Source organism: Oryx dammah, unplaced genomic scaffold (genome assembly GCF_014754425.2).
Source record: "Oryx dammah isolate SB20612 unplaced genomic scaffold, SCBI_Odam_1.1 HiC_scaffold_5, whole genome shotgun sequence".
Taxonomy (NCBI): Eukaryota; Metazoa; Chordata; class Mammalia; order Artiodactyla; family Bovidae; genus Oryx; species Oryx dammah.
Window position 1 is genome coordinate 83857685 of NW_024070189.1, and position 13151 is coordinate 83870835.

Sequence of the window (13151 nt, forward strand, 5' to 3'; positions counted from 1 at the left end):
TTTAAAATATTCTTCATGTGTAACTTTTTATTTTCACTAAAAAAAATAAAATATTTTAAAAAGTAGTGAAACTAGGTAGGTCCTAGGTTTTAAGTTTAGGTATCCCAATTAGTGGAAGGTTTTTAAATAGTTCTGAAATGTCAGAATTTGTTACTTACATTCATTATTTCCCTTCCAGTTATCTTTACCAATGTTAAATACATCTTAAGATATATATTTTTTCTTATTAGTAATATAAAGCCTTGAAATTTCAGAAAATCAAAACTTTAAACACATAACAACTGAATTCTCTGCTTTTATAGGTTCTCTTGGTATATTTCTCCTTCTAAAGAATATTATCAGCTATTGAAATACATGAGTGGCTGACTGATTTCAGTTTACCTTTTATTGTGACTTAATTGTCCTATCTATTAAGTCAGGGTAATAATACTTGTCTTAATTCATTATTGATATTGAGATTAAATGACATGTTCATAAACTATCAGTTTAGTTCAGTTCAGTCGCTCAGTCATGTCCGACTCTTTGCAACCCCGTGAATCACAGCATGCCAGGCCTCCCTGTCCATCACCAACTCCCGGAGTTCACTCAGTGATATTCTAGGGATTTTCTGTGTGATTAATTATGTGATTTAATATCTTTAACTTTAGCTCTTTGACATAAAAATTGTCATTATATGTAAGTCCATTAGAATTTTTAGTGTTCAAAAGTATTTGGGGAAAATTTTTGTCATTTCATCTCATTTAAAAAAATGAGACTAATACTAAATGATCAGGTTGCAATTCTTTTTCTTCAGAATTTTAAAGATGATAAAAATTATTAATTGGTAAAGTGAATTACTAAGAAAGTTTTTTTTAATTGGCCTAGTAGGCTGCAGTCCATGGGGTCGACTGAGCAACTTCACTTTCACTTTTCACTCTCATGCATTGGAGAAGGAAATGGCAACCCACTCCAGTGTTCTTGCCTGGAGAATCCCAGGGACGGGGGAGCCTGGTGGGCTGCTGTCTATGGGGTCGCACTGAGTCGGACACGACTGAAGCGACTTAGCAGCAGTAGCAGTAACATAGTTATTTTACAGTGTTGTATCTGTGCCTGCTGTACTGTAATGAGGAAGTTTTGGTGGGTAGGTTTAAAGTATAGAATATTTTGAGAAACTTGATAAAATTAACCCCAAAACCTATTACAGATATTTTCAAAATAAAGTTTGCATATTTAGTAATTTATTAAATTGTAGAATCTGTTGTTGCATTTGTCTTCATTATACGATTTTAAGACTTCCTCATTATATGGTTTTAAGACTTCCTTAAGGCAGAAAGTGAAGAGAAACTAAAGAGCCTCTTTATTGAAAGTGAGAGAGTGAAAAAGCTGGCTTAAAACTCAACATTCAGAAAACTAAGATCATGGCATCTGGTCCCATCACTTCATGGCAAATAGATGGGGAAACAATGGAAACAATGACAGAATTTATTTTCTTGGATTCCAAAATCACTGCAGATGGTGACTGCAGCCATAAAATTAAAAGATACTTGCTCCTTGGAAGAAAAGCTATGACAAAGCAAGACAGCATATTAAAGAACAGAGACTTTACTTTGCCAACAAAGGTCCATCTAGTCAAAGCTATGGTTTTTCCAGTAGTCATGTATCAATGTGAGAGTTGGACCATAAAGAAGGCTAAGTGCCAAAGAATTGATGCTTTTGAACTGTGGTGTTGGAGAAGACTCTTGAAAGTCCCTTGGACAACAAGGAGATCAAACCAGTCAATCCTAAAGGAAGTCAATCTTGAATATTCATTGGAAGGACTATGCTGAAGCTCCACTACTTTGACCACCTGATGTGAAGAGCTGACTCATTAGAAAAGACCCTGATGCTGGGAAGGTTGAAGGCAGGAGGAGAAGGGGACAACAGAGAATGAGATGATTGCATGGCCTCACTGACTCAGTGGACATGAGTTTGAGGAAGTTCCAGAAGATGGTAAAGGACAGGGAAGCCTGATGTGCTGCAGTCCACGGGGTCGCAAAGAGTCAGATACAACTGAGCTACTGATCAACAAAAAGAACAGAATATTTCATCAGTGTCTAGAAAAATGTATATAACTTAATGTAACTTCAGTACTATTAAAACTAAGTTGATTATGACCTAGAAACCAAAAATAAATTAGAGATTTAGGGGAGCTTTTAGAGACTTTAGATAAGTATTACTCTGACTCAGAATCAAAATACTGATTTAAGTTAGAAAAATACTTGCTTCATGATAATAGCTCATTTAATGTCTTTGTCTGCTCTGCCATTTAGGCAGGATTTATAATATAAATATGAATTTATAATATAAATAATTAAATATATAAATTTATTAATAAATTAATACAAATTAAGTTTTATTATAATAAAACTGGGCTTCCCCTGTGGCTCAGCTGGTAAAGAATCCACCTGCAGTGGGGGAGACCTGGGTTCAATTCCTGGGTTGGGAAGCTCCCTTGAAGAAGGGAAAGGCTACCCACTCCAGTATTCTAGCCTGGAGAATTCCATGGACTGTATAGTACATGGGGTTGCAAAGAGTCGGACACGACTGAGTGACTTTCACTCACTCATGTAATAAAACTATGTCTCTTCAGGATGTCAGTATGTGCTGTTCATTAAATTTCTTGTGCTACCTTCATTTTTCTTTAGTATTCACATTCAGCAAATTACCACACTAAGTAACTGAAATCATGTCAATTATCATTTTAAATGTTATTTAAGATTAAAAATGTTACTTAGAAAATCATTGGGAAATGATCTTGATGTCTCTGAATATGAGGAGGAGGCTGTTGCCATTTTAATCTAAGCTTTAGAAAAGAAAGTAGGGACTTAAATAGCAGGATTTTTATATTTAATGTGAGGAAGATTTTCTGGATGTTCAGAACTGTTATGAATGAAGTGGGTTGTAAAGAATTCTTTCTGGGTGTTTCTTCCTAAAAATATGCTCACCCACTCGCCTATTACTTTAACTGCTGTGTTCACTGATGGCATGTGTTTGTGAACTCTTGTGTAATTGAAAGGATTATTTGACATTTAAAATTCTAACATTAGTACTTATGTTTTTTTCTTTTCTTTAGGAGGAGCATATTATTTAATATCTAGAAGTCTAGGGCCAGAATTTGGTGGTGCAATTGGCCTGATCTTCGCTTTTGCCAATGCTGTCGCAGTTGCCATGTATGTGGTTGGATTTGCAGAAACTGTGGTGGAGTTGCTTAAGGTAATTCACCTTTTTCCAGTCATTTGTTTTCTGGATCTTTACTGAGGATTTACATGCCATTCACCATGTAAGATGCCAGGAAAGCAGCAAGGAACATAAAACTCATCCTTCAAGAAGTTTAGTGTGGGACATAGACCAACAAATGTCAGAAATGGGTAACTGCAGGAGGTCTTGACAAACTAGGAGGATCACTTAATTTACCATCCAGGAGTAGGGTGGCAGAGAAGTGTCAAGACAGCATTTTCAAAGGAAGGGAGTGAAGACATTAGCACCCAGATAGGAGAGGTGAGATATGGTATGAGGGAAATAGGAAAGAAAAGAAAGACCTAGAAGGGGTAGAGTATGGTGTGTTATTAAAAAAAAAAAACAAAGACAAAACTGGAAATATTTCAGTATGGCTGAAGCACAAAGTGGCACGAAGTTCAAAAGAAGAGGGAAGAAAGAAAGGATCAAGTCAGGAAGGGTCTTGTTTGCTGTTAAACCTGGATTGTATCTTAACTGGAGTTGAGATCCATGATGATCAGATTTGGTGCCTCAAGAAATATATGATTACAGTGTAGAGAATTGTGAGGAGTCACAGTTGGACATGGAGACAATTTAAAAGGTTGTAGCTATTCTGGGAGAAGAGATGTTGGTGAATATTAAACCAGTGATGAGTGGAGCTGAAGAGATGTATTTGAGTGGCTTTTAATAAGTTGAGTAAGTAGACTTGATTGATGGGATGTGAGAAATTAGAGAACAAGGAAAGAGGACTGATTTAGATGGATGGTAAAGCCATTTGCCGTGAGATAGAGAACACAGCATTTCAGTTTGGGATGTCTGATTTGGTATCTGTAAGTCAAGCTGGCCAGGAAGTGGTTGATGATACTGCCCTGGAGTTGAGAAGAGAACTTAGTTGAAAAGAGTAATTACTATGTGTGTAGTTAAAGCAGTAGAAGTAGGATTCAACTTTATTAACTGAGAAGAATCTTGAATGACACCTGTAGTTGTTCATGTTTGGTTGTAACTTCTTATACTGTAGTATATGGTATATTAGGAAGTGTAACATCTGAAAAGGACTGATACTTGCATTGGCATTGACCTTAGATGCCTAGGCCAGAGGGACAGAGAAAAGGAAGTAAGCAAACAGTATAATCATTAAGAATTCATAGTCTTTCATTGTTTAATTTAGTATATGTTTTTAATGTCATTATTTTAGCCACAAATAATTTTGTTCTTAGAATGGAACAGTGTGACTTTGGACAGCTGTATGAAAGTGTGTTCATCTCTTTTCCTTATGCAACGGAAGAGACTGTTGAAAGCTGAATTCACTAACTACAATGAATACAAAATATATTTCTGCTTTGTAACTTTAAAAAAATCCTATTAGTACTACTTAGTCATATTATAATTTTTTGGCTTGTTAGCAATCCATTTGTTAAAATTTGAGTCTTTGTAAATATAGCAGTATTAATATTTGATCATATTTTTGATGTCTTCAGATGTTTAAGTGACATCTTAATAGTAAACAGTAATTCATTCTTTTTTTTGCTAGATATCCCTATTCATTCCTTAAATAGGAATTTATTCAAGTTCTATCTGTGAAGAACTGTGATATCTCTAAAATGTTTCAAAAAGGAAGAATTTAGCTGAAGTAAATAATATTTTTCATTCTATTATTTTCTTTTTGTAGGAACATTCCATACTTATGATAGATGAAATCAATGATATCCGAATTATTGGAGCCATTACAGTGGTGATCCTTTTAGGTATCTCAGTAGCTGGAATGGAGTGGGAGGCAAAAGTAAGTAATGGTATCATTGGGACCTCTGTAAATGTTGAATGTACAAACTTTTAGAGCTTATATTTTAGGTATTTTCTAAGGTGCCTTTAGATTTTGAAGGTTCCTAAGTGGCCATTTTCAAAGATGTTTACATATAAGGTCATTTCTATTTGGCAAGGTGGGGAGTATTTGGAAATAATAGTCATTTAATGAGGTAATCAAAGAGTATGTAAGAAAAAAATGAATTGTGGGGTATGTCAGAGGGAGTTACTAAAGGTAATATCAGTACTATAATTTTTTTCTATATTTTAACATTTGTGTTGTTAGTGCATCTAACATGCACATCTTTAACTCACTATAGAAATAGTTGGCATGACCCTACTTTTGCTATCCATTTTCCCCCAGTGTATTGAATATTCTGAGATTGTTCCTTTAACAAAAATTTATTAAGCACCTGCTTTGTGCTTAGCACTGTGTGAGGCTCTGCGAAGACAGAAATCTTTTCCCTTAACGGGAGTGATATTCCAGTGGCACTGAATTGGTGTATCGACACAGTATGTTTGATTTTGATTTTTAACGTTTAAAATTTCAGGCGCAGATTGTTCTTTTGGTGATTCTACTACTTGCTATAGCTGATTTCGTCATAGGAACATTTATCCCATTGGAGAGCAAGAAGCCCAAAGGTTTCTTTGGTTATAAGTGTAAGTTAAGAAAGAATGTTTTTTTTAAGGTGCACATTATAGCATTCTAGTGTTAAATAAATTTAGTACATTTTTCATATTTTGTAATGTAATTGAGTTTGGTGTAGTGACTAACACTAATTGACAGTCCAGTTTAGTTTGGTTTCTTTATGTTTATTGTATAATTGGAGTAAAAAAAATCACTTTTATTTATATCTTTCATTTTTCATCATTAGCAAAATGAAAGGTGATAAAACAAGAGAAATCAGTGTTACTGAGGAAAAGTACTTCTGTTCTCATTTGGGGAATTTGTTACTGAAATTGTAACTTCTGTTCTAATGTTGCTTTTCCCTTCTTTTAGTTGTATTTAAACAAAATAGTCTCAAAGTGCCTGAGATTGTGAAAGCAACTAGAAATAGTTTCTTGATGTAATTCTACAGTTTATATTTTTAATTGTGTGAGAATTTTCCAGTTTTCATCTTCCATAACCCTTTTCATTCTGCCTCTTAACTTTCACTACAGGTGTAATTTACGTGTCATTTATTATTTTATAAAGTGTCTTTCTGTATCTCTGCCCTGCTTCCTCCACTGAGCTGCTGTTCTGCACCTGTCTCTTCACGGCAGAATGAAAGCCAGATAGAAGAGCTGCAGTAGCAACAGAGTTGCTTTCCCTTAGGGTAAAGGGTCTGCCTGTGTTAAGCTGACAAAAACTCCTTGTTTTTTAGTCTCCTGACTCTGGGCAACATTATGTTTAGCTGTCCCATTCTCCTTTGATGTCAGACACCATATTCTAGTGAGTTCTTTCCTACCTAATTCTCTGGTCACTGTCTTTTACTCCTGTTTCCCCTTCTCTTCCTTCATCCTCTAAATGTCAGAGTTGTACAGGGTTGTCCTGGGCTTTCTAACTGTATTCTTTCCTTTGGCAATATCTATTCTCCTGTTTCAAAATGCTTTCAAGAGACTGACATATTTCTATTCCTGGGTCTCTCCTTTAAACTCCAGATATAAGTATATATTCAACTGCTTATTTGATGTCCATCCTAACTCACCATTCTTGAACTTCTCCATCCTGATACATGAAAGAAATCAGGATCTCAGTGTTTTCTACTTGCTCTCTTTCTAATCCTTCTCTCATCAGTACATAATTCTATCACTAGATTGAACCACTACAGTCACCTTCTACTTGGTTCCCTGCTTCAGATGCTGATCCTTCAGTCCATTGTCTCTGCAGCATCCACATAAGCATTGATCATACCATGTCATTTCCATGACCCTGTGCCCACCTTGGCTTTTCATTATATTGAGGACAAAATCTAAACTCTTATAAAATAAAATTTTGCATGATCTCACCCCTGCTGATCCCTTCCATTTCATTTCATCTCCTCCGAACTGTGAGAGCTTTGCCTTCTTTTAGTTCTTCAAAAGAGCTAAACCTTCTTCCTGCCTCAGGGCCTTTCTATATGTTGTTGGTTATTCCTGGTGTACTCTTTCCCTGGAACATCACACGGCTGATTCCTGCTCCATAAAGTCTCAACTTAAGTGTTAACTCCTTAGTTGCATAACTTTCAGTTCAGTTCAGTTCAGTTCAGTCGCTCAGTCGTGTCTGACTCTTTGTGACCCCATGAATCACAGCACGCCAGGCCTCCCTGTCCATCACCAACTCCCGGAGTTTACTCAGACTCAGTCCATCGAGTCAGTGATGCCATCCAGCCATCTCATCCTCTGTCGTCCCCTTCTCCTCCTGCCCCCAATCCCTCCCAGCATCAAAGTCTTTTCCAGTGAGTCAACTCTTTGCATGAGGTGGCCAAAGTACTGGAGTTTCAGCTTCAGAATGGACTGGTTGGATCTCCTTGCAGTCCAAGGGACTCTTAAGAGTCTTCTCCAATACCACAGTTCAAAAGCATCAATTCTTTGGCACTCAGCCTTCTTCACAGTCCAACTCTCACATCCATACATGACCACTGGAAAAACCATAGCCTTGACTAGATGGACCTTTGTTGGCAAAGTAATGTCTCTGCTTTTGAATATGCTATCTAGGTTGGTCATAACTTCTCTTCCAAGGAGTAAGCGTCTTTTAATTTCATGGCTGTAGTCATCATCTGCAGTGATTTTGGAACCCCAAAAATAAAGTCTGCCACTGTTTCCACTGTTTCCCCATCTATTTCCCATGAAGTGATGGGACCAGATGCCATGATCTTTGTTTTCTGAATGTTGAGCTTTAAGCCAACTTTTTCACTCTCCTCTTTTACTTTCATCAAGAGGCTTATTAGTTCCTCTTCACTTTCTGCCTTAAGGGTGGTGTCATCTGCATATCTGAGGTTACTGATATTTCTCCCGGCAATCTTGATTCCAGCTTGTGTTTCTTCCAGTCCAGCATTTCTCATGATGTATTCTGCATATAAGTTAAATAAGCAGGGTGACAATATACAGCCTTGACGTACTCCTTTTCCTATCTGGAACCAGTCTGTTGTTCCATGTCCAGTTCTAACTTGCTTCCTGACCTGCATACAAATTTCTCAAGAGGCAGATCAGGTGGTCTGGTATTCCTATCTCTTTCAGAATTTTCCACAGTTTATTGTGATCCACACAGTCAAAGGCTTTGGCATAGTCAATAAAGCAGAAATAGATGTTTTTCTGGAACTCTCTTGCTTTTTTGATGATCAAGTGGATGTTGGCAATTAGATTTCTGGTTCCTCTGCCTTTTCTAAAACCAGCTTGAACATCTGGAAGTTCACGGTTCATGTATTGCTGAAGCCTGGCTTGGAGAATTTTCAGCATTTCTTTACTAGTGTGAGATGAGTGCAATTGTGCAGTAATTTGAGCCTTCTTTGGCATTGCCTTTCTTTGGGATTGGAATGATAACTGATCTTTTTCAGTCCTGTGGCCACTGCTGAGTTTTCCAAATTTGCTGGCATATTGAGTGCAACACTTTCACAGCATCATCTCTCAGGATTTGAAATAGCTCAATTGGAATTCCATCACCTCTACTAGCTTTGTTCTTAGTGATGCTTTCTAAGGCCCACTTGACTTCACATTCCAGGATGTCTGGCTCTAGGTGAGTGATCACACCATTGTGATTATCTAGCTCATGAAGCTCTTTTTCGTACAGTTCTTCTGTGTATTCTTGCCACCTCTTAATATCTTCTGCTTCTGTTAGGTCCATACCATTTCTGTCCTTTATCGAGCCCATCTTTGCATGAAATGTTCCCTTGGTATCTCTAATTTTCTTGAAGAGATCTCTAGTCTCTCTAATGCATCACTTTGTGTAATAAACACATTGAATTAGATTATCTCTCTCTGATTATTTGTCACAACACCCTGTTTCCATTGAGTACTTTTACTGCTGTTTGCAGTAGCCTTTTGTTTTTTTTTCACTTATTTGGTAGCTCCCTATTGATACCACGAGGGCTTCCCTTGTAGTTCAGTTGGTAAAGAATCTACCTGCGATGCAGGAGACTTGGGTTTGATTCCTGGGTCAGGAATATCCCCTGGATAAGGAAATGGCAACCCACTCCAGTATTCTCACCTGGAGAATCCCATGGACAGATTCATGGCAGGCTATGGGGTCGCAAGAGTTGGACACAACTTAGTGACTAAACTACAACTACTACTACTGTTGATACTTTTAAGTTCCATGAAGGTAGCTTGTTGCTATTGGACTTCCTCAGTACCTTGAGATAACAGATGGCTCCAGTATTGGCACATGGTATATACTCAGATATTGGATGGATGGATGGATGACAGTTAATTGTTTGTTTCGATTTGAGGACCTATTAGAATAGATGGAAATAGTAGGAACTAGTTGACACTTTCATTATTATTGAAATGGAAAGGACCTTTACCTAGTTTGTCTTAGCTAAAAATTATCTAGATGCCTGATGGATAGCCTCAAAATTCAAACAGTTCACCCCTAGGAAATAGAGAAGACAGTACAGATAAGTTGTATGTAAGGGAGAAAAACAGTTCCGGGTTAGTGTGATGTCCTTTTTTTTGTTCTTCCTGCTTTCTTGTTTCTTTGACCTCTTGGCCTGTCTTAAGAGTTAAGTTAGAGGTATTTCAAACATAATTCATAAGGTATACAAAATAATAGTGCATGAACCAGATCAAACCACCATTTTGGCTGTAAACTGTTTTCCTCATACAAGAAAAGAGGAACACCAATACTTGAATTTGAAAATATTCAAGAATTTACCAGTTACTGAAACTGAAGAAAAGTCAGGGATCATAAATCACCACTTACTCTTAATGTAAAATTTTATGGCCTAATCTGCTATCCATTAATTGCCAAAAATATTTTATTCTCTATAGCTGAAATATTTAATGAGAACTTTGGGCCAGATTTTCGAGATGAAGAGACCTTTTTTTCTGTATTTGCCATCTTTTTTCCTGCTGCAACTGGCATTCTGGCCGGAGCAAATATCTCAGGTGATCTTGCAGTAAGTATTATAAAGTACTTTACTGATTTCATATAAAAATGATATATTTATTTTTAAAGGTAGATTTTAAAAACTGTTTTTGTCTTCTAGGATCCTCAGTCAGCCATACCCAAAGGAACACTCTTAGCCATTTTAATTACTACACTGGTTTACATAGGAATTGCAGTATCTGTAGGTAAATAACCTTACATTTCTCTATGTGTTTCAGTCATTTAATGATGTATATACTATAAGTATTCATTTTCATGATATTTCTAACTTTTAAATTAAGAACTATTTCAATAAAAAGACATGGAGTTTTGTATTTTACTTCAAAAGTACTTACGTAGGCTGCTGCTGCTAAATCGCTTCGGTCATGTCCAACTCTGTGCAACCCCATAGACGGCAGCCCAACAGGCTCCCCCGTCCCTGGGATTCTCCAGGCAAAAGCTAGTGGTGACTTAATACATGTTGTCTAAGCCACCAAATACTCTATTGTTTCTTGTCTGGGGTTTTTATTTAATTATATAGTAAGTTAGAAAGTTATGTAAATTCTCATCTGCAGATTCTTAAATTTCACTGAGACATATTTAAAGAAAATACAATTCGTGTGTAGAAGTAAATGAATTTTACTTTCTGATCTTCACAAATTTTAGCATATTTTTGTTTATGGTGGTTATTTTTTATATTTTTATATAATCTTACTCTGTTAATATTGTTTCAAGGCCATTATACAGAACCTGACATTTTTTACCATAAAAATTTGATTTCAATTAATAGGAGATACTACATTGAATGAAAAGTATTATTAAATTAATGAAAATGATCTTAAGCTATTTTAATACATTGATGTAATCATAGTACTTGAAGAAAGGACTTAAGAGGTCAGCCAGTCTCTAAATCTTTTATGTGTGAGGAAGCCAGTTTTGCTGCCAAAAATAAGATAATAGCACTGCCTTTAAAAATTATTTTTATGACAAAGGAGGTTTTGGTGTTTTTATTTATAAGTAAGTAAGTAAATAATTTTGAAAGACTAATTTAAGATAGGTTCTTTAACTGAAACATTCTAGTCTAGGAAAAATTTAATAACTACTGATTTTACATATAATTTGCATACACTGACTATAGATGCTGTTGTCTTGTATTTATTGTACATTCATGAAATTAAACACTTTATCCAGAAATCATATTCCTAAAGTATAAGCACTGTGTTTAATGTCTAAATTCTAAAATTCAGGTTTTACAGTTAAAAATTTTAAGCATACTAGAAGAATAAATCATAGGCTAGTACTAATCAAAAGAATCACAAACTCCAAATCAATTAACTATAGAATATATTATTTTTCATAGTATTTGATTACTCAGTCTGCTGCAAATCTCAGATACTATATGTTTTCTTTTTTTAATTTTTTTCATTTATTTTTTATTTCAGTAGAGTTGATTTACAATGTTGTGTTAATTCGTGCTTTACAGCAAAGTGACTCAGTTATATGTGGATATACATTACTTCTACTAATCTTTTCCATTATGGTTTTACTAGGATACTGAATATAGTTCCCTGAGCTATATAGTAGAACTTGGTTTTTTATTCATTCTATGTGTAATAGCTTACATCTGCTTACCCCAGAGTCCCAGACTACCCCTCCCCAACTCCTTCCACCTTATATTTTCATATTATCAGAGTGGACTTACTTGATGCAAAGGTTTAAATAGAATTATATAATTCATTCATGTTTAAATTACTTTTCCTCACAGAAGATTGATGTTAACTCAAGTCTGATCTTCGGCACATTTTAAATATAAAGTATTCAGAGTATATGAAACTGTTTCTGCCATTTGGAACTCTTTCAACATAGTGTTTCTGTATTTGCTTTAGGACATTTTAATCAAGTAGTACAGGAAACGATTTTGCTAATATATCATTTTCACAGTGATGTTTAGAAGATTTTTAAGTATATACATATACATACTTTATAAGGTTTCATTTCACTGACTCAGTACTGGGGACCATGATGCTTTCCAGATTCTGTTCCAGGTAAAGCTTTCTTAACTGTAATACACTGTATTCTATTACTGTTATAAGCAAGTACATACAGTCAGTACCATAAATTTCTTTATGGGTATATACAATTTTGAAATGAAGGTAAATGTTAGCTTGATTATTTGTCCTCATTGTCACTTGTGCTTCAGGTTCATGTGTTGTTCGGGATGCTACTGGGAACGTTAATGACACCATTGTAACAGAGCTAACAAACTGTACTTCTGCAGCCTGCAAATTAAACTTTGATTTTTCATCTTGTGAAACCAATCCTTGTTCCTATGGCCTAATGAACAACTTCCAGGTGAGCATCAAATTTATATTATACAAGCATTCTGTGTTCATCTAGAGGTCAAACTGCTGTCAATTCTACCATTCAGAGTATAGCAAAAAGTTTTTGCTATTGCTTTATACTCAGATATCAGTGAAGACGGTATGCAGCTAATAGTGCATGCTCAGTCCCTCAGGCATGTCCAACACTATGCAACCCCATGGATTTCAGCCCGCCACACTCGCCTGTCCATGGCATTTTCCAGGAAAGAATACTCGAGTGGGTTGCCATTTCCTCCTCCAGGAGACCTTCCCCACCCAGTGATTGAACCAGTGTCTGCTGCATTGATAGGTGGATTCTTTACCAGTGTGCCATCTGGGAAGCCCCATGTAAATAATTGGGCAAACAGAAAAATATGAAAGAATGAAACCTGAGCCTGTTCAGGGGCAAAAGGGCCCCAGAGGGTAACACTTCTAAAATAAGGTATAATAAATAGTAATTATATATAGTATACTGTTTGAGAAAGTAAGAAAGCATCTCACACATAGTCATATGTGCTGGGCCTATTTCTGGCTTCTCTGTTGTGTTCCATTGATCCTCCCAACAATGCCATACTTTCTTGAGTACTGTAATTAGACTGTCAGTCTTAAAATCAGGTAGCTTGATTCCTCCCGCTTTATTCTTTTTTCAAAATTATTTTAGCTATTTTAGTTCTTTTGCTTTTTTAGATACATTTTAGAATAATCTATGTTAA

The 13151-nt window shown here is 35.8% G+C and overlaps 1 protein-coding gene across 2 annotated transcripts in view; it reads left to right on the forward strand.

The window, feature by feature from the left end:
- The window catches only part of SLC12A2 (solute carrier family 12 member 2), a 95608-nt gene that overhangs the window by 36326 nt on the left and 46131 nt on the right, over window positions 1–13151 (forward strand). For both annotated transcript variants that reach the window (XM_040241762.1, XM_040241763.1), the window contains exons 5-10: window positions 3092–3231; window positions 4904–5014; window positions 5586–5694; window positions 9982–10109; window positions 10200–10284; window positions 12279–12430. In XM_040241762.1, coding sequence (XP_040097696.1) covers window positions 3092–3231; window positions 4904–5014; window positions 5586–5694; window positions 9982–10109; window positions 10200–10284; window positions 12279–12430 — 725 coding nt within the window. The remainder of the gene's footprint in view (window positions 1–3091; window positions 3232–4903; window positions 5015–5585; window positions 5695–9981; window positions 10110–10199; window positions 10285–12278; window positions 12431–13151) is intronic.